Genomic DNA, 23,475 nt, shown 5'->3' with positions numbered 1-23,475 from the left:
CTAAGCCACCCAGAAGACAGATTAATATTTATCCAAGTTGTCTGGTTTTGTGATGCAGCCAAGAAAATGAGTTTGTTCATTTACATTAAAGAGTTCTTAGGATTAGCAAGAGCTCTACAGAGATTCCAACCAGCTTCGTGCCTCTCCCATGAATAAAAGTGCTTGGTAGCATCTTTACCTTTCATTCTGAGATGCATTTTCTTTTCCAGTACAGTTGATGAGAATCTTAGAGTCCAAGCAGATGCTCTGTTTCTCAGTGGCAGTATCTACCTATTCTTCTCCAAGTGTTCTCTGCAGTCTCATTTCCCAGATCCTGGGAGTTCCAACTGAAACTATTCCCTGGCACATGCAGATTTCAGTGGAGCAACAAGACTCTGAATCTTCAGAATCTCTCTACAGAGGACATTAAATCCCATAAACTTATTTGCCTCCCAAGAATGTTGTTGGAAAAAATGGCCAGACACATACCATTTTTTCATATCTTAGACATAAAGCAAACAGACACAGAACACATACATTCCACACAGCTACTGCTAACCAAAAATCTCTACATATGCAAGTATGTACCACATGATCACTGATAAGCATAAAAAGTCAGATTTACACAGTAAATTAAGAAATAGGCAGCAAAGCAAGATGAGAAACACTGAATTCTTTTTCCTGAGCTAGTCTCAAATTTTAAGAGTACAGTCAGTGTCATGGTAACTACCACATTGTATATCAATTAATGAGTAGCTTTGTATACAAGCTTGTAGCTGGATTTGAATAGCAAGTCTAATTTTCAGATATATCTGGTCATTATTTAAGAGTATTTCCTTCCCTAAAAATATTTAAACTTAGAAAGGTAAACTTTATCAATACGTATTTCTATTGCATTATCTACCACCAAATTGCTTTTTTCAAAAAAAGAGTAAAATATGTAAGAAATTTGTGCACAATTTTGTGCATCTATTCAGTTGTTAAATTCAGTGTTTCATCCTGCAAGGTGTCAAACACTATAAATAAGGCAGGACCTATCATTAGCAAGAGGTATTTAATAGAGGTAACTGCTAAATCAAACCATACTTGTAAATGTCCCAAGACAAATCACTACAGGAGTGAAACACTGCACTGAAAATGTTAAGATAATATTCTCAGTTCTAGAAGTTTTCCTCATAGTGGCTAAATATTGCTACATCAAAACACAATACTGGGCCCCTTTTTTTGTAAGTGTGTCATAATGACTGTTGTCCCAAATGCATACTGAAACTTGGTAGTGACCTTAGCCACTGCTTAGAAAACACTAGGTGCAACAACATCCATTTTAAGCAGTGTTTCTTTCACCATGCTAAAAAAAGCATGAAAAGCAACAACATATCTTTTAAGCTACCTGGCAGGTGACCTTGTATCAAATTATAACAAAATTGACCTAACAAGCTCATAAGAATTAAATAAGAATTAAGGATGCATGATCCTGATGAATTAATTTTTTTAAGGGGAAGAGAACACCACTAAACCCTTAATATCAGACTGACGGCTGAAAAACAGAAGTTCGCTATTTATTGTCAAAACAAGTGCAGGACAAATGGTGCAGAGAGTAGGCATTCTGTCAAATACACTTTCTGTCAAAAACACTTAATTATTTCTTTGTGAGATCATCCTTACCAGAAAGAGTGTCTTCCACTAATCTGACAGATTGCTGTTTTAAACTCACAATTTAAACCTGAATGGACTAAAGTAGGATTTCATTTGCCTGTCCTGGAGGGTCATAAAAAAAATTTGCCTGTTTTAGAGGGTCATTAAAAAAAACCCCACTCTCAATCACTGCAGTTTAGACTGGTTTGAAAATTGAGAGGAATAACAACTATTTAGAAACGTATGACTTAGGAGTTTGTTCTTCAACAATCTGAATTAATGCTGCAAGTACATAATAAAAGTCAAAACTTATTTATAGTATCTATGTCAACCCAATTCCCAAGTGACATGTAATGGAACACCTATTAATGGAATTTGATGCCAATTAAACTGGGATAAGAAAAGCTCTCCCTTTTGGTTCTCCCTTGCAAGAGCCAAAAGCAATATGATGCCTATTTCACATGCAGCTGATATATCCTAGTTAGGGTCTGGTAATTCTTGTCAGCTTCTTCACATGAATCATTTCTAGCTTGCCATGTAATCAATTTGTCGATGTGTTTCATTTTACTTAGAGCCTAGTTTATAATCAGGTTATTTCTCTGATTTTTACTCAATGTAGCAAATATAATGCAAACAGTCAAAATTGCAAAGACTTGGCCAATTCTATTATCCCAAAGCACAAAAAACTCAAACATGAGGTTTTACTTTTTTCTTACTACAGGTTTCACAATGTGCATTCTCCTTTCCAATACAGTTCAGAAACTGCACGAGACACAACCAGAAATCAGGGCTGGCCCAGAAGCAGATGGAGACCCTGCCAGGGCCCCAAGGAGAGTCTCGTCTGTGCCAAGCCAGCAGAGAGCAGCTGATGGGCAGTGACTCGAGCACTCTGAATCTGTGACCACCAGGCACCATGGGCCAGAGGGCTGACACACAGGGACCCCAACCCACAGGGCCTGGGGCACCTGTCTGATATCACATGGTCAAGCACAGCCCTTCTGGCTGAAACTGTCTTTCCAGGTGAGAAAACAGGGAATTGGCAAGCATGGGAAACAGGTCTGAGGGCTAAGAGGAGCATTGCAAGCATCAGATGCATTGTACAGGTGTTTTTACTTAGGGCATTTGAAACCAGCATCCCATTCTAGCAGTCTGGCTGCTGTCAGCCAACCCTAACAGTGGGGAAAATTCAAGAATTTTAGCACTTGCCTAAGGATCATATTTATTTTTCAGTATTGTTTGCTGTGTTTTTTTTAAATGTAACAATGAAACAATTGTATCTTTCATTTTCAAAAGCTGAGATAAGTAATCTCTGGTTTGGTAGACATGCCAGTAATTTTTTTTTCTTACAGTCTTAGATTTATTTGTAAGTACGTACTTCTGTGTACTTCTGGAAGTATATAAAATGTGACCTTTTTTATCAAAAGTAGACAAAACTAGGATAAAAAAGGGTCCTGAGCTATCTACTAGAGTTGAAGTATCTGTGTTGAAGGGCAGAATCCCTGCTGTTCTTTCATGAACACTGATTTATTCACTTTCTCAAATACACATCCACATGGACTTTTTAAGGTTTTAAATAGTCACCCCAGCACACCTCACTGGCCATCACCAATAAATGCCACTTCACTTATTCATGTTTTCATAAAAATAAACACCTCTTTCCATTAAAAGCGTGTTCCTTGCTCAACAGCAGTAAGAGTACCCTATAAAAAGAAAAATTACATAATAGAAAATAAAAAGAAGATAAAGGGCTTTGTCCTCTACAAGTCAATCAGCAACCTTCAGTCCAATCTATAAACAAGAAGCATTTGTACAAGCCTCTTGGTAAAAACTTCCAAGCTATTTATTTGTTCATTAAATGTATTTTAGAAGTTCTATGTGACTGCTTGTACAGCCTCATTCTTCAGTTCTCTACATGAGTTAACAATCATTCATGATTTGGCCACACCTACTCTGAAGACTTATTTCAAAACATCTCTATAAAGCTTATGAGGAAGTAGCATAAGATGTCACAATAGCTCAGTCATTTAGATTGTACAGACCTTTGACAGAGCTTAATTCAAAGTGTTAGAGAATAAGATGTGTATGATTAAAAACTAAGTAAGAAGAACTAGCCATTAATAAAACTCAGTTCACAGCTGCTCAAAAACAAACTAGTCCCCAACATAAAGTAATTATTTTAAAATAAGTACCTGATGGAGGGTCTGTAATCTAATCAATGTATTACCAGAAAGCAGTAACACCACTTGTTATATTACATAAAAACCCATGGGCAGAATTAAAAGGTATTTATTGTCATTAACCTTTCTGTTCTGTTGTAAATGAATAATGAATAGTTAAATGATCCTTTTGTTTTCATAGTGACTACTAGTTCTACTAGTCCATGCTCTGTCAAATACTCTTGAATGTAAGGATGTGTACTGGTCTTAACAGAGCATCACATTGCAGATTGTGGCCTTTCTTTTTCCCTCACCTCTCCCTTTCAAGCCTTTTGGTTTACACCACTTCAGTTTAGACAGGACCACCAGCAAGCCATTCAAAGATAATTCACCATTTAAGTAGTGCGATGCATTCCACTCAGACACAATGCATGTATCTCCCAGTTGCACCTACATTTCTTAGTTTGTGTACTACAGGAAAAAAAGAGAACCCGCTAGGGAAACAATTTAACTCTAGTACATGTACAAGAAATAGCTGACTGACAGCTTCCCCATCATCAGAAGCCACAGCTCTGCCAGTTACTGTAGACTGCAGTAAAACTGAGCTCAACTGGCAGCTAAGAGAGACCAGGTAAGAGATCAGTTATGTTAGTGCTATAGTAGTAAACTACAAAGCTAAAGTGTGAGAGACAGAAATATCCAAGTACTTTGCTTTTAATAAAGCTGAAAAATGGTGAATACATCCTAAAAATTGATACTTTAAGATACCTCAATATAAAGGAACAAAAATTACAATTTTTACCTGTTTTCTGCTACTTACTCCTTTCACACTTCCTCTAAAATGCACAAGTATCATTGGCAATGTATGCAGCTGAGTACCAAAACAAAGAACTCTCTTTGGAATAGTACAGAATATTTTTCAAATGTCTCTTTTCAGGATTAAAGTATTTTAAACTTCAGACTGAGAACAAAGAATAAAAAGTTTACCTGGTTTAACTAATAGTTTTGATATAAGCCCTCTTTTGATCAGACAACATCCAAACAAATTTTGTTCCCCCCCACAACACAACTCGCAGTTTGCATCCTACCTCTTATGCACAACTGCTTTCTTAGCCCCAAACACAAACGGCAAAAAGACAGACTTTCAAACACATCATATGTAGGAAGAAATGTGCACTTACCAAGTGAACATAAGGCACAAAATATCCAAAAAGGGCAGTTGGGATACCAAAAGCCCAGATTCGGTAACTGAGAACTTTGAAAACAGAGAAATTGCAAATCTTTTTTCCTGCTGGAAGTCTGAACTTCCCCTTCTTTCCTCCTTCCTTGTCTTTGGTGTTGGAAGCAAGTGGTTTATATGTAAATCCGGCCAGGAACAAAATAAACATAAGGACGCACAGGACCCGCAAGGTGTTGAACAGATCAACAGAATCAAGCAGAACTCTCAAGAGAAAAGGCAGTGACACAGTGAACAAGCTGCTGCCCGCAGTGACGATGCCATTCACCAGTCCAAGGCGTTTCTTGAAATAGTGCCCAAGAATGACCAAGGATGGCTGGTACGCAAAGGAGCAGCCACAGGCAAATAGGATTCCATAGGTGAAATACAGAGGTTCGATGGTGCTGCACCAAAAGAAAACAGAATAGATCAGCGCTCTGTGAGGCGGGGGTGGTCATATTCACCCACCATATACAAGACAGTTTTTCAATCAAGAAACATATTTACAGAAGTGAGTTAAGCGTTTGTATGTACGTATGTATGGCCAGACTTTGTGAACGCAGATTTGGGCAGGGCTCTCCCCACGTGGGTGTGCCCTTCCAGCCTGCACAGTGGATTTTTTAGGTGAGGCACAGCGTGCACAGAACTGGCCCCACCGTTTGAGTCCTGAGGTCCACCTACCACGGCCGAGCGAGCTTGGACTGTGACAGGGAAGTCCTCAGGACTGTCACAGCACCCGGTGCTAACCGGGGCTGACCCTGCTGAGCATCCGAGATGTGACAGGATGGGATGGTAGGGAGGCATTGAACTGCCAGGGGACGGTCCCCACTGAGATTGGAACTCAGGACCTTGGGATTCAGAGTCCAGAGTGCTCTCCTTTACACCGCGGGACCGCCCCAGAGTTTGCATGAATTTATAGTTGAAATGCACTGTGTCAGCTTAATTCAGCAATTACTCTCTATTTCTTTCCACTGAAAATTTCACAGAATTCACTGAACAAGTGAAAGAAAAATTATGCTCAGTTATAATTACTATAAATCCTGTGGCTAAAAGGGTGTTAAAAAACCATTGTTAGTAGAAATTAGCCAAATGTAAATTCAACCATAACTGGATTTTTGGGGTTTTCCAAAGAAAGGCATACTGGTTTAAATGACACATTTCTTCTCTGTGCTAGAAGTTCAACCATAATACAGAACACTCTTCATGAACCCAGAAAAGCCAAGTATTTAAACAGTTTATTATTAAAATACAGCAACAAAAGTAGTAAACATAATTATTAATGAAAACTGTAATATTTTAATACTGACAAGTTTTGGTAATTTAATATATTAGCAAATGATAGATTTTAGGTATTAATTTTTTTAGACAAATAATCCCTTTTTGAATAATTATTTTAAATTCAGTGTTCTGATCCATATATTGAATATGCTAAGAATAAAATTTAAAAGACATTAATAAAGAATGAAATATTACAGATCATAAAAAGGAGGATCTTGAGCATAACGTTCTCCATTGTTACCATCAGATCGCAAGCAGACATGTGACACTAAAAGGTACTTGTGCAAGGAATGTTAAAGGTATGAGGTAACAGTATCAATATAATTAATTTACTGTTGGAGTATTAATAGGTCAAAGGAAACATTTTCTTACATTTAGATTAAGGAGATAACGTGCAAGAAATTTGTATGCAAGATTTGAGGCAGCATGTGATGGTGTGTATTTTTTTATCAGCTAACACCTGCTTCTAAAGCAGTTTTAAAAAATAGTTTAATCTGTTAGACCATACATTAACTATTTTGGAGGGGAAAGGGAGGGGGGGAATATGAATGCTTTACATAGTGCTTTTCATCACAGGCTGTAACCTGCCAGAACACCTCTATAGAAAAATACATTCCACAAGCTTTTTATACAATTAAAAAAAATTTTAGGAAATAGTATTTTTCTAAACAGACTAACAAAGGTCTGACACCAGGAACTCTGGTTTCATGTATTATAGAGAAAAATATTTGTGTAATGTAATATTGTCACTTTCTATATTAAACCCTCAATTTCTGAAACTGATTATATACAACATAAGCCAGCAGAAAGAACATGAAGGGAAGAGACTTATTTATTACCTCTACCAATGGAAAATAATGAGGAAAAATAAAAACAGACATCACAAAATGAGAGTAAGAACATAATACAGCCAGGACAGAGAACTTGTGCTTCAATCTGTAGAGTCAGAGCCTGCAGCACAACATATATATTAAAATAGTGTCCTGCTTTATAAACACTCTTACATCTCAACTTCCTAAGAGATAAAATTTATGTTATGAAATTAGCAAGGGCAGTAAATCATACTTACTTTTGTGTACTTTGCAATATTTTACTTTTAGAACATTGAGTTCTGAACTATATCTGAACTATACTCCTTCAATTAACTGATAAAATCATAGGCATAAATCATTTTACTGTAAAGAGCATAATGAAACACCAAGTATGCACATGAATCTGGCAGGTACACTTACAAGAATGTACCTCTCAAAGTGCTCTTCAAAACAAAACTCAATTACACTAAAATATTATTAAAGTCTTTACAAAACAACTTCCTCATGCATGTTTCTGCTTTGCTTTGTTCCTTGGGATATCAGAGAAACACAAGAATGGTCCTTTATCAAGAAGTTTAATCTATGATAATGAGACTGGTTCAGTATTCATCACTTAAGTACTACTAGGAAGCAAGAAGGAAGAAAGACTTTTCCAAGACACGCTGTTTCATTTTTATCTCATCTTTAATAAGCAGCTTTTTAAAACATGTCAGGAAGTGGGGGTTTTGTTTGCTTTAAAAAAATAATTAAGCAAAATATTTGAACTTGGATTAACCAAAAAGTAAAATAAAAATTGAGAACTTGCTAAGTAACATGAAAACAAACTTTCTTTTTCCCATAAATAGGGGTTAATCCAAGAATAAATATAAACATTAGTCTCAGTACCTACGACAGTTTGTGGACATGTTTTCACATTGGAGGATACATGACCCAGGTAGATGTAACAGCTCAGACACAGTGCCACATACATGGACACTCATCCGTCACATCACAGCCAGCTCACATCTGTCTGGTTCAGAGCACAAGCACAGAAAGACAGTTTTCACAAGCTTGTCTGTATAGATACGTTGGCATCTATATAGAAAATTCTTCCAAGTGTAGTGCTTGATTGTGCCTGTTCTTTTTCTGCTGAAAGTGAGGGGGAAAAATAGCAGTCTGAGAGCTAGAGATAACTGGCTTATTTTCCTGCTACTTCTTACCCTATCTTCACTAATCAATTTCTGTTGAACACTAGAATAAGTAAACTTCCTGTTTCCTCATCTTCTACTGGGCACAACCAACAAATCTGTCACCCTTGAATTTCTTAAGATTTATTCTGCAAAAGTTACAGAAATGTACAAGCCTTGTAAACTGGAGAGAAAAAAAACAAAGTTTTTTCAGTAACACAAAAACAATTGAGATTTTCTTAATAAAGAAAATAAGCACCAAATACATATCATTACACCAAGCTTTTTGCTATCTGCATATTTGGCAATAGGACCACTAAAACCAGATGAAAACATCAAAATTTACTAGAACTTGAATGCTTTCCTGGAGGTCCTACTGGATATTTATCAACATTAAAACTACTTTAAAAGCAAATTGAGAGAACAGGGCATGGAGGAAAGACAGTAACAATGCTTACGTACCTGCTAAAAAACAACATACATCAAATAAGCACACAAGTTTATCCAGAACAAAGTTGTTGATCTTATATCCCTAGTCTTGCAGTTGATACCTTTATACACAGTGGTTCCTGTTCAATAGGGACTGGTGTTATGACATTCTATTGTATTTTTTAACTTACTTTTGAAGCTGAAGGTCATAGTTTGAAAGACACACCAAAAAATAAAAGTGATAAGTTTTCTACTCTAACAGATAATGTCAAGCAGCACAGCTTACTCTTTCATATTCTGTTGATAGAATCAGCATTACCTCTACTCTGTAAAATTGATAAGATACTTGGAAAGTTAAGAATTTAATTTTTTTACCTTACGAAAGAACTTGCAAGGAGTCCAGCAAGGCCTATTGCAGCTCCAATCACAGCTACTTTTCGACAACCAAACAGGTCTGTGAATATGCTGACTATTGGAGAACAGAAGAAGACCATGCCCATAGAAAGAGAGCTCACCCATGCTGCAAAATAAAAATAAACAAAAAAATATTTTAGAAGACCAAGTGACTTAAGCTTTCAACTAGTATTTGCTTTCATCTAAGATTTTCTGTTGCTAAACTAAAGTTGGGTAGCAACTGGGTACCTAATTTAAAAATATTTAAAGACATTTTTAAAATATATTTACCTAACATGGTAAAAAAAGCCTAACCATACACAATCAACTAATTTAGATGTTATCAGCTCAAAGAATCCAATTAACCTTTTAGTAGCTCTTAATTTTTTTCTTTGAAACATAGAAACATTCCTCTAGTAATTACCTAACATTCAATCTGACAACTAGTTCACTAAAGATACCTCTGAGATTTCATATCCATTCTAACTTCAATTAATATATTTGACTTCATTTAATTCTAGACTTTGACTTTAAACAGGTAGGTTTGCTGAAAAAAGCCCCAATAATTTTTAAATTAATTACTAGATCTAGATCATATTGAACATCAATAATGAGCAAACAACAACAGCAGACTTTCACACTGTAATACACACGTTAGGAATGTGATTTTACTTTGTACTAAACAGACCTGAGTAGTAAACACACTTCCATATATGATGGGACAATGTCACTACATCTGATATTGCACCAGCCTCACAGATATTGTCAAAACTGTACTTGGTTTATAAGAGAGTCATTAAATTTCAATTTAGCTGAGTCCATTATAGTTTCAGCCACAGGTGTTTTTTTCCACTCCAAGTGTACCTAAAATATCTTTAATAGCTTGGGTAGAAGAGAATTTGTTTAATTTTCAATTAAAGTTAACTTTCTGCTTCACTTCATAGAGGTGTCCAGGACCACATCACTTAAATGCTATAATCTAACAACTCTTTGAAACAGGTTTTACTGATCTTACACCTAACAGTTCTCCCAGGACATAAAGGTAAATCAGGCTGCCATAGCACAGTAGTTACAAGTAATATATTAGGCATATATAGTACCATTGTAAATATCCCCATCTGTTTTTGGAAAAAATTGGTCTAAATAAAGTAGAAAAAAATCTGCTGATTGAAGATACAGTGGGGAAAAAAAGACTGTGGCTCGTTTTTTAATTTTACAGAAAATAAAAGAACTCTTTCAAGCTGGAATGGATATAAATCTGTGTAACTGGAATTTTGTTTAGAATATCTTTCCTAAAGACAAACAGATAAACAAATGTGACTCATTGATAAGGGCAAATAAAACTATCTGGAAAAACATATATAACAGCCAGACCTAATGAAGGATATTTGCAAGTACATCTACCAAAATGAAGGCTTAGAAGATGTGTTGTTAGAGTGCCAGTGAGCCCTGTACGTTAATGAAGACCCCATTGTGCAAGGCACAAAAGACAGAAAAACAAACCAGCAAACAAAAAAATTGTTTCTTCCAAGAGTTTACAATGTAAATGCAAGACAAAAGAACAGATGGCTAGAGAAAACCAGAAATTAGTACAAGAAACAAAACCTTTATTTTAGGGCAAACAGTGATCTCAATGATCCATGATGTAAGTATTGGGAGTGGGAGGGGGGTGTTACTGGGCATGTTTTTTGAGCATGATAAATACAAGAGAGTTTCAACGCACAATCCGAAGAGTGAGGGACTTTTATGAGCATTTCCTGCATAGGACTAACCCATCCATAGTAGCCCTGCAGGCCTTGCACCTTCACATCAAAACCACAAGTTGTGGGAAGGAAGAGCACAAAGGACTAGGAAGGACAAGGCCCTGTGAAAGGCAAAGACCAAATTTATGAAAAGTCTGTTCTTTCTCTTCAGTCAAGGAAGGCTCAAATGCACATTGGGTGTTGCAGGAGATGACTTGGAGATCTGTCCCATTTTACAGGTTATTGATGGTACAAGACAACATTATCCAATCTGCAAGGAGGAGTCAGAGGGAGCAGATGCTCTCATCCAGCCTGAAGACTAGCCAGTTACAAAGCTTCTTAGAAGTCGAACTTCTACAAGACTCCTCATCTTTTTACTTATCTTTCCTAGAGTAAGTGTACATTTTTACTGTACAAAGGAGATTGCAAACTCTAGGAATGTCTGTGCCTTCCTCCCAAATAAATGGTAGCTACATCACCATGAACAGTCCACAGCATCTCTGTGTGATTTGCAGGGCAGCACTAAGAATCAGAATGCCTGTGACACCTGGGGGTATCTGCAAGGCCTGGACAAAAGGCAGCTAAATCTTGAGAAGTGGCCTCACAAGGACTCACTGTCAACAGTGGTTTATGTGGCATGAAGGTACCACAAAATGGCTGAAAATCCTGTCACCCGCCCTGCATAGGTACAAGAAGACACAAAGGCAACTGGCACCAGAGATCACTTGTTTGAGAATCCCATCTCACATGGACAGGTACATATACCCAATTCATGAAGGCAGCCAAAGAAAGTGAGCATCTGAAAGTGAGTTTAAGTAGCTTGGCATGAAGCAGCAGACTAAATAACTTCAGAGCTACAGGCTGTGGTTTAATTAGCATTCTCCTTAGTGAAATAAAGTTTACAGGATTTTAATGCCTTATACAGTTAATAAAATAACTGCAATATAAAAGCCTGAAGTGAAGACATTCAGGTCAAGTTACATTGAGTTAACAACGTGCTGATTTTGTCTCTTCATGCTTCCAGGTACTAATGAAAAGTGCACCTCTCTTATACCTTGATTCTCTCTTATTTTAGTCACAACAATTACAGGGCAAAACATAAATAAGGAGGTTTCCACTGGTTTTCAACACAACAGACAGTTAAGGGGAAAGGCCTTATCTGAAGCATTTTGGAACAGACTGGTAATGTGGGAAGAAGTCCCACTGCAGAAATGGAAGCCCACACTATACCACTTATATCCCTAAGGAAAACTGGAGCCCTTTACAATGTCAAGTTAATGAGGCTCTTGTGGCCTACAGAAATGTAAGAGATTTTTGGTGTGTCTTGTATGAACAGCTTTATTATTTATTGAAAAGAACATTCTTAAAGTTACAACTTCACATGCATCCATAGTTCAAGAAAATGTATTGTAGTCATCCTTTGTGAAGAAACCCAGCATGAAAAATAATTAAGATATAAACAGAACTGCACATGTGTAAATCTTTTAATTTCCTTAAGACAAATGCTCAAATGTCCTCATCCTATGAAGAAATTGATGGCTATGAAATATATTCAATATATAAAGTAATCTTCTATTTCACTCTGTTCAAGTGAGCTTTCAAGTATTCTTACACTTTCTCACTCAGTATGAAAAATGTACAATGGAGTTGTCCTCCACATTTTTTTAAACAGAAATTACAACTGTCCCAAGTTATACGAAAAATTACAAATGCAGCTTGCCAGGATGCTGAGAGCTCTCTAGAGCAGTTATTACATAATAATTAAAGCATTTTTCCCCCAGGCTACTGGCTGCTTTCCTGGCCACAAGCTGGCTATATTCCAGAGCTGCTAATTCAGATAGTAATACAGCATCTAATTGCTACATATAATTGCATTCATATTCATACACAAAACACTTTGATTGCCATAGAAGAAAAGCTATTCCTATGTTCAGGACTAAAACATGCCTTTAGGCACTGGAAGCTAAGAATTAGCTCCTCAAACCATGTAACTTTTTGCAGAATAAACAATTCCTAGGCTTCCCTAGAAGACAGAAGTGTTATCCTTAAGATAAAAATATCAAACTAGAGAGGTTATTGGTAGCATCCGTAATGAAAAGTCTGTTTATTCTGTGCCACTGAAACATGACAGACTACAAAAACTCCAAACTTTATTATAGCTAACATTATTAAAAAATGAATAATATATGTTCTTTCCTGATCAGTTCACTGAAGACCTAAATGTTTTCATATTTCTTTAATTATTTTTCAGTTCAAAAGTCCACAGCAATGAAATTATGCCAAATAATCCAAAACATGCTACTGTTCTATCATGAGCTTTTTAAAATTAAAAAATTATTTAAAATAATGTCTTTACTATAAATATAATATCTAATATCTGAGTACTCCCAAAATCATTCCCATTGTCACAGCAAGATTATGCAATATATATTCATAATTTGGTAGATAAACCAAACTATTAAAGTGGCTTAGTTCATTCTTTAGAATCAAGCACTAGGATTTACAGGACAACAGAAAACATTAATAGCACACTCCATTGGAATGCTTTATCCTGCATAAATTTAAATAAAGGCTACTCATCCCTAACATTCCTCTTTACAATTAATTTTTGCCATGCATTATAATAAGGATCTTATCCATTTTATCCTCACAAGTGTCTTTCAAGTGATTGGCTCAACACAGTAGAAACACCCTTCACTCTAATGAACTTCAGGAGTTTTTTTTATTATCTTCCCCCAAGATTGTTCTGGTTGAGAAGGGGAACAAAACACCACTCTCTGGAAGACAGGCACTTAGTAACTTCCAAAGACTCAAATTGAATATTATTTAGGAGAGATTTTCTTACATTTTTATACAAATACTTGGAGAAAAGAGAAGGACAATATTTGCAATATTAAAGTCCTCTTGCTTTCATTAAGTTATTAGTTACTAGTAATGCAAGAATAAAGAACCCTGTATGTACTCTCCCAGTCTCAAACTGTTAACAGCTGAGAGACTTCTTAGGCCAGGTTTTGGTTTTCTTCCTTTTTTTTTTTTCCTTTTTCTTTTTCCTTATAAACTTTGAACCTTACTTTTTCTTCAGTGTATTTATCAATATTCTGGCAATTTCTCTTCCATGAACTGCCTCTTCTGGAATATTCATGTGTTTTCAGCACCCACATCATCTTACAGCAAAGAACTCCATAACTCAACCATGGAATGGGTGAAGGATCCCCACTTGTATTATGGCCAGTTACATACAAGGATATTCTCTACAGCAAAGCAGAAGTTTGACTTCCCTACAAAGATTTGTTATGAGTATAGTTCAGGAGTTTGAGAGATCCTATTCTGGAGGGAAAAAGAGTGGTTGTTGAAAGTTATTTCTGGACACAATTTGCTCATCTCCACCTAATATTAATAATTTATGCCCACATAATTACATTTACATCACATTTATTTTTAACAACAAAATAACTGCAATACTGTGTAGATCAAAGACTGAGTTAGCCCAGTATCCTATTTCTGACCAGCACAAAGTACTTAGACAAAGAACACTGGAAAAAAGGCTAGGATCCTGAAATACTTTTTCCATTGCTATGTCCTCTCAACATCCAGCAATAAGCTTCAAGAACATTTATTTCCATCAATATTATTTGTCTTCTCTGCTTTTACTGTAATCAGTTACAGAACATGCTCAAGCATGAGCAATACATTAAAAATAAACTCCCCTTTGTTTTGAACTTATTCATACTTTAATTCCTCTACTGTAAGAAATATGAATTCAGAATCCCTGCTGAAGTTCCTCTTGCAACCCATGATTTTATATACCTAAATCAGATCTGTTCATATTAATTTCTTCTCCAAAATTAAGCATTTTTTTACTCAGTCTGTCTTTTTATAGAAGATGTACATTTCCCTTTTGCCCCCTTATATTGAATCTGATTGAGTGTATCATACTTGCTCTGAGACAGGGTAGCATGCAGCAATTAATACAGGACAAACAACTTTCTATGGTAACAATTTTTTTCCAGACTTCATGTTCTAATTATCCCTTTTTTTTACGTATTGCAGCAGTTTCAAAAGTGTGTTTAGAAAACTATCCACGGCCTTATTTTCCCACACATGGTGGCATCTAAAGATGTAAATGCCTTTTTTTTTTTAGCACTTATTTGGATTACATTTCTCCCCATGAGACACATACATAAACTGAATCTGCCATTTTAATCACTCGGCAATAACAGAAGAACTTGGCAGCTCTAGAGCCACCAACACATTCACATATGAGGACAGGCTACAGAATTTGAACTTGTTCAGCATGCAGAAGATAAGCAGCTCAAAGCAACCTAATCAGTGCCTCCAGGCACTAACAGGTGATCATTACAGAATATAAAGCTAACTTCTTTCAGTGGTGCACACTGACAGGACCAACTGCAACAAAGGACATTCCAATTAGAAGTCATGAAAATTTTCCACCGTGAAAGTAGTCAAACATCAGAAGGTGTAACACAAAACAGTTGTGGAAATTCCATCCCTGGATATATATATATGTCCAAAACTTGACTGGACAACACTGAAAAAATCTGAACTCAGAAGTTAAGTGTATTTTAATTTGGCCTGGCTTTGAGTGAGGGGTGTCAGACCAGATAACCAGTCTCCTCTGACTCAAGTTACTCCATATAATTTATGAAAGAATACTGTTCTAAACCTCTGCTTCTTGAACAACTGGATTCTGAAGATCATGTTAAACATTAGCAGTTCTTCAGAAAAAAAATTAGGTTGGCATTATTAACTCCTACAGGTAAGAAAAAAAAAAGAAATAAAACTAAGCCATGAGATTAGAACTTCTGGGGTTTCCCCCCCCTTTAAAAATGGGAAGGAGTTGGGGCTATCCCTGAATTCTAAACCAATTATATCTTTACAAATAGATTTCTTGAAATCTGTTATTAGCATTATAGATATAAATTTCATTGCTTAGAACTACTGTATCTACCTCCTACTGATGGCAGTTTTCCCATCAGTACCGTTTTTTCTTGCTGCCTGTCCCCAGAAGCACCTTTACCCTTTGCCTAAGGCACTCCAGACACATCCTCTTTTATCCATTATCTGTTTTTCTTTCTCCAGGGAAAGCTAGTAATTTCCAAAAGAGGGAATTGTTCAGCTGATGTTGGGTAACCAACAGATCAACAGAAGCATTAGACTGAACAAGTATTCCAATATCCTTCCATGTCCTCCAAGAGCCTCTGCGGGGCAGCCTCCTGGAAACTGCCACCCTATTTTTATCTAACCTATCACTACCCAAAGACAACATCACATATCTTGTGCTACACGCCTTGCTTACACATGCCTGTGAGAATTATTTCGGAGCCTGCTCAGTAACTTCTCATGAATTGTGAGGAATTTCCTTAGTTGTAGGTGTGAAAGGGAGAGCAACGGCTTTCCACACAGCCACTCCTATCACTGAGCAATCCACAGATCATGGAACAGCATGTCAGTAGAAAAGGAAAGTCCATGTTAAAAATGCATGTACTGACACATTTAGAATTCCTGCTGTCAAAAAAGTGCACTGCTGGTTCTATACAAAAGAGATCTGCTGATCCCAATAGAGAAACTATATGTTTAAGAACTAAAAATAAATTTATGACATAATGCTGCAACAGGAAGTATCCTATACTCTGAACTCAAGTTACATGACTACAGCTTTCAGTTTGCTTACCCTCCAGTGTTTAGTTTGCAGATGTCTGAGCTAGGCTTCCCTTAAAGCAATACTGTCAAAAAACCCCACCCCAAAATAAACTCTAGTTTAAATAAAAATTCTAATATATTTTGGGCAAAGATAACTTAGCACAAAGAAATACCATCTCTTTTGGACACCAAAGCTGTCTTGAACAGGCTTCGGAAATCAGAATTATCTGTAAAGGACATAATCAGATTTCCACAAAACAGTAACAGATCATGGTCAATACACAAAGATTAATGAAACAGGGAATAATCAAAGTATCCAATGGGAATACAAGACATTGGAGCTTTTTCCCTACTCTCTTTTTTTCTTGTCCCTGGGGAACGAACCTTTTATTGAGTAATGTTATTACAGAAAGGTACTACTAGTTATGATGAGTCAGAAACCAAGAACTATATTTGACCCACTGGATTCCAATAAAGAGACCTTTGAAAAGATACCTATTCCCATATCACATAACCTCTGCTTTCAGCAAACATGAGGTCATTATCAGACAGTCTGAATTAGTTTATTCTGAATTAAAAGATTGAACTCCAAGATTTTGCCAACAGCTGTAAGGCTTCCTGTGCTTATGTACAGCATCTCTTCACTATACATGCCTTGTGACAGTCCAGAATGCTACTTCGGGCTCATACATGCAATGTCAAACTTGATGCAAGAAGGTGGCAAGAAGCACAGACTTGCCAATATGTCATAAAATTAGCAAAACAAGCTTGTAGTAGGAGGAAGAAACAAAACCAAACACTCTACCAAGTCAAAACACAGACCTCTTTCTTTCAAGGCTTTATACATCACATTCTCTGACATGATGTGTGACAAAGAGTCACATATGTCCTTAACACAGTGAACCTCCCCACACTTGCCATTTACACAAATTGAGCTATACTAATTTCACACACTGCCTAAGTAATGACAACACAAGGTCAGAATTTCTACTGAGATCCAGTCCTTGTGTGCATAAACAGCAGAAAAATAATTTTGGAAAAGGGTATTCATGTCATGACATAACATCCCATATCACTGCAACTGGCTGATTCCTTACCTACCATCTGATTTACACTTTCTATAATAACACCAGCTTAGGGGTTTTTTGCTTGTTCGTTCCCCCTTTAACAAAACAGGTAATGATGGTGAACCCAAATCAAATATCATGGGAAGCTGACCATGACATTTTCTTCAAACTATAAGGCACAAAATAGAAGCCTGAAACAGGTTAAAGGAAAATACATTCTTGGACACAATCAACTTTTACTGGTAGAGAGACTGCAGCTCTTTGTGTATTTTAAAAAGTTAGAGGAGATTAAACACATGGTGAAGTTAGTAAAAGCTACAACAAGTTCTCAAAAATGTATTATGCAAAATATTGCTGCTAGAGATCATGAGTATTAAGACTTCAGGAACCTTTAAAGGAAGGCTGAAGTAAATCATTAACAGAAAAACACATGCATTTGGATTTCATAGCAAACCGAGCTTGACCTTTGACACTTAATAAAGTTTGAAAATGCTGTGGTAGGAAGAATACACAAGAAACAAATTGATAAAAAAATGGCTGTAACCACTTGTTTTTCCTTTTAGGAGTTATACAAGAATGTTTTCTGCTGACTATCTGAGATGGTTTTCAAAGTACAATGTAATCACATTTTTAACTAATGGCCTGAAGAACTGAATCCTGAACTGACTTCCAGGCACATTTTTATCTTCCCTTTCCTCCCCCCAGAATTAGGACTAGTTTATTTATTTATTTATTTATTTATTCTCATTCCAAACATTTGAAGGCAAGAAACATGTTCTGTTTTGATTTAGGATCAGTAATGTTCTGCATAAGAAAGTATTAGCATTTAGCTTCAAAGATGACAGTCTGATTTACCAAAAAGGTTTCATCCTACCTACACTCCCAACAGTTAGACACATTCCAAACGTATCTGCAACCAAACATGTTCCAGAATGGTCTCATGTTTTAGAGCTGCAGCACAGATTAGACCTGAAGATGCAAATTCCTAAGCTCTTATCAGAGCTACCAGTCTTCTTTCCCTCCCTCTCCCTCACCTGCACTGGAGAAAGACCTGCAAATCAAGGTTGCCTTTTAAATGACACAGGCATACATTTCACTTCTACACTATCAGAAGTTCTTGTGAGATAAAGACACCTGTGATAAAGAAATCTTACTTCACCAGTACGTTTGGTACACTATTTAAACTTCAGGAGTGCAGATTTCCATGAAGCAATTCTCAAACTAACCCAAACTTTTCACAAGCAAACACCCTTCTGAATACATCCAGGACTGGCCAAAGGACTATCACATCTCAGTATCTTCATGCACAACTTCAGGACAGATTATAACAGCATATATTTGTTGATTACACCAACATATTCCTCTTACATTATGTAGGTCCCTACAAAAATAACGAAACTTTATTTAGGTTTTAAATCAATACTTTCAAGGCTTGAGCTGTTATCTAAATGATCTTCCAATGTTACAAACTATCCTTTCCTACTCTTCATGACAAAATAGTCAATAGTCATTTTAAGCAAGGAACAGATTAGTTACCATAAAGTAAACATTAACCAAACCCAAAATACTATTAAACAGACCAAATAAAACAGAAGAGAAAGTGATTTCAGGGCAAATCATTTAGATGCTGTAACAGGTAAATATTTTTCAAGGCATGATCAGATTGTTTAACTTGCATCTGCTTCAGAGGAGAATCTGTATTTATACAGAAACAAAACTGTCTATTTTGAAACATGATACTACAATCCAAAAACCAGACAAGTGTTCACAGGCACATGACTACATTTGGTAATATAAGTACAAACACTGAACTAGACAGCAAATTTCTGTCTTTGAAATAATAACATTATTCTATGCTATAAGTTATGTGGAAAGTCACATTTGGCTTTACAGCAAGGAATCTTCAGATAAAGTGAGGTGACAATTAGAAATTCAGTATAGGTTTCTTTCATAAAGAATGTTACCTTGTTTTTTCAATATTTGCATATAGGTTTATCAGTCCTACCACAAATACAATGCCAAGTGAACACAAAAGTCCAAAATGGGAATATTTTTAAGTGACACTAAGAATTAGATGTGGTTTTCACAGGCTGAAGACAAAAAGGGGACTTCAATACATCTCATTTCCTATCACCCACATCTACCATTCTCTTCCCTTCAGATACTGAAAACTTAGTCAAACAACGGGGGCATCTTAAGTTTTTGGACAGCAAACAAATTAATTAGTGTTGTCCCTTTCAGAGGATTAATAAAGTCAGGAAATAATTTGCATGGAAAACTTGATAAGAGCAGATACAAGAAAAAGCAAGTATGACAGGGTAAATCTTTCTAAAGTCAGCACATGCCCTTTATATCAGTTACATTCACATGACTCATCTTATGCATTCTCACCCTTGTAACCAAGTGAATCAACCACTGTAACTCTTGACTTTGTTCTTATATCTCATCCTCATAAAACATATTCAATCTGCCAGTATAACTCACTGGGACAATAAACTATTTCTTATTAGTTTAGTGCCCAACTATTTAGGCAATTATCTGATTTCTGGCAATCCAAATGCCCAGGTTGCCATACATCTAAAAAACTTGAACAAATTGCTACTTTGCACACACACAGAGTAATTTTACCTTGGATAATCAGCTGATAAGCCTTCATGGATATGACAGTGCATATGTAATATTTCACATATGCAACTGAGATAAATCAGTCTGACAGACACAGGGTATGTGAAACACAGCCTGCTGAGGTACTCAGCACATTCATAATTCATGTCTGTCCCATCCAGTCTAATATCCAGTTTGGGGAAAAACAGCCAACCAAAAACCAACATGCTACACTTATTTCTATTGATATTAATAACAGGGTTTGACTGAAGTCTTGACATTGCAAATACTTATCACAGGCAGAAGTTAAAATTTAGATATTTACAGTTAGTAAAGCACAAACCTTTTTTACACAAAAAGCTTCCCACTAAGAAGTTGAATCATAGACACACTCTCCCAAGATACAATATACTGCCCAAACCCTATCCTTTGCAAGATCCTAGAGTCAAACAAATGGACAGAAAAGTAGGAAAGTCTCTTTTGATCAATCTTTAATGTTTTTCCTTCCACAAGGAGGTAAAGGAGAAAGGAAAGGGAGGCTTTGAATACTCACTGGTGAGAAAGATGTCATGGGTTCAGCACCTACCACAGAGGAACTTACCCTTAATAATGCCAGCATTCCCTGGGGCTGAAAGTTATGTTTCTAAACATGCCACTTTCCTCTAGTTAAAAACAAGCCACAAACCAGAAGTAGTTTCCCAAAACAGTGGTTCCCAAACTCGCTTCCCAGGAGGGAGCAGAAGGAGCTAAAGCAGTAGAGGCAGCCCACACTCCCAGCTTTGGTGATGCTTTCTGGGTATCTGAAATAAGAATTTCTGGCTTAAGGAACTGACTCCCTCAAGAGTCATAGGGTGGCATCCAGGCACGTCAACAGGGTGGTTGAACTAGATGCTACTTAAGGTCCCTTCCAACACAAAAATTTCTATGATTCTACACTTCACATGTTTGGGGGTTTTTCTTAGGAAACAGTATTGAGTCACACACAAGAGCAAATACTTCCTCAAAACTATTTTAAAGGAGCACCACACTGAAGTTAATAATCTAGAGCTGAGAATTCAAATTTGTGGTGGATTGCCCTTGGCTAGACACCAAGTGCCTACCAAGCCACTCTATCACTGCTCCTCCACAGCCAGACATGGGAAAGAAAATAGAACTAAAGGCTCATGGGTAGAGATCAAAGAACAGGGAGATCATTCACCAATTACTGTCATTAGCAAAACAAACTCAAGTCAGAGAAATTAGTTTAATTTATTACAAATCTAATCAGATTAGGGTAATGAGAAATAAATCCAAAGCTTAAAACACATCTTCCCACTCTTCCTTCTTCCTGGGCTCAAATTCATTCCAAAATTCTCTAGTTCCTCCCTCCAGCAGCACAGGGGGATAGGGAATTGGGGCTTTGGTTAGTTCATCACATGTCTTTGCCACTCCTTCCTTTCCAGGGGGAAGACTCCTTACACTCTTTCCCTGCTCCAGTGTAGGTCCTTCCATGGGCTGCAGATCTTCACAAACTGCTCCTACCTGGGTCCCTTCCATGGGGTGCAGTCCTTCAGGAACAGACTGCTGCAGTGTGGGTCCTCATACAGGGTCACAGCAAACATGCTGCAGTGTGGGCTCCCTCTCTCCACAGGTCCATAGGTTTATAAGAAAATCTCAATTTAAATTCACTTTTTGTAGGTAGTTTAACACATTTTTTATGTTTCACACACTGCATCAGGTACTTCCATGGCAAAACATAGCAACTTAAGTTTAAAATACAAATAAATGGGCAAGCAGTTGAACTACTTGAGCATTGTTTTGTAATTTTAAAATGATAATACGTCTTTTGAGCTAAAACTATTTCCTTGAGATAGGGCACAAATTTTATTCTGCACGATTTGTAACATAGATAGGTACACTTTAGCATTACACGTTGTCTCCCTTATCATACAGTACTACTTTCCAAAATTATATGGATATGCTTAGGACACCAAATCAGTTCTCAAAAAACTGAGTATTCTTTTTTGAAAATATTTTGTTAAGTTTTTAAGTTTTATATAGAAAAATTCTTCTCAAAATAAAAAGCTTTGACTTTGCATTCACCTATTAGGGATCCTTTACCAAAACTACAATACCTGCTCCCAGAAAATGGAACAAAAACAAACAAAAAACCCACAAAACAAAACCCAACAACCAGAAACCCTGAATCAATTTTTGTTTAGGGTTACAACCTTCTGAAGGTTCTTTTAAAGAAAAAATAGTTTTGCTTGATAAAGAACACATAATCCTAGTAACAAAACCAGTGGTTTTACTGACTATTTTGCTGTAATCTGGAAAAATATCAGAAGTCCAAAGCTCTTATTTATAGTACAAGTAGGTAAAACCTCACAAAACTGAGCCAATCATACTTCTGGTTCTTTTCCTCCCCTGTTTTTCACCAATGCCTTTAGCTGTTCAGGCTCCTAGGTGTCTTTATTAAAAACTCTTTGTACACACCATGGGCAAACAAACAGGCCCACACCGGCCAATATAATTTTTTTTCTCTGAAATCCTGGATTAAAACATTCTTTATTACTTATTAACATATGAAAGTTGGGTTGGGGTTTTTTTGTTGTTTGTTTGTTTCCTTGTTTTCTTTCAAGACAAATTGTAAAATTCAGTCAAGGAATGTCATCTCTAAATACCTGATGAGAGCTGGAAGACCACAGGAAGTTTCAATGCCTTACTCTTTAATTAAATTGCTCACTAGAGAAACTTTGTGGTGAAAAGAAGACTTAAATGCACCACTCTTCCTAGCAATTGCAATAGTCTTGCTTAAATGGACGCAAATATGAAACACTTTGTTGCAGTAACACAGCCAATTTTTTTCTGTCAATGGCAAGAACTGATATGTAAACAGTAAGGAGATTTTTTTTTCCACTTATAACACATAAGAGCACATTATAGAATAGTATAACAATTATCACAAAAGAAAAGCATTCACCTCTTTCTGCTGAAGGATCAGTCTCTATCAAAGCTTCACTCTGATCTCTTAAAAGAGTCTGAACAATTAAAATGTATCTTTATCAGCTTGAAAACTAAGCAACAGGTAGCTTGGCTATCACAATTTCTACAACCATGTTTACTTTAGTGCTATTCCCAGAACAGTAACCCCACTAAATCAATTAAGAAATTACACCAATAATTAGCCATCTTTGCAGTTTAACACTAAATGAGTAAGTGCATTTCTAATTTTAGGGCAAGAAAAATAGTAAAAATAAAAATATTAAACCCAGCAAAAGTGCTATTACAACAGGAACTATGACTAGATAATGTGTGAATAATAATTATCTTAACATTAATAGCAATAACATGCATA

At 36.4% G+C, this 23,475-nt stretch overlaps 1 protein-coding gene across 1 annotated transcript in view; it reads right to left on the bottom strand.

The window, feature by feature from the left end:
* The window catches only part of SLC16A10 (solute carrier family 16 member 10), a 70,930-nt gene that overhangs the window by 19,640 nt on the left and 27,815 nt on the right, over nt 1–23,475 (bottom strand). The window contains exons 2-3 of the mRNA XM_071548915.1: nt 9,047–9,191; nt 4,952–5,390 (exon numbers count right to left, since the gene is read on the bottom strand). Coding sequence (XP_071405016.1) covers nt 4,952–5,390; nt 9,047–9,191 — 584 coding nt within the window. The remainder of the gene's footprint in view (nt 1–4,951; nt 5,391–9,046; nt 9,192–23,475) is intronic.

Source organism: Pithys albifrons, chromosome 2 (genome assembly GCF_047495875.1).
Source record: "Pithys albifrons albifrons isolate INPA30051 chromosome 2, PitAlb_v1, whole genome shotgun sequence".
Taxonomy (NCBI): Eukaryota; Metazoa; Chordata; class Aves; order Passeriformes; family Thamnophilidae; genus Pithys; species Pithys albifrons.
This window is presented reverse-complemented; position numbering and strand designations above follow the sequence as displayed.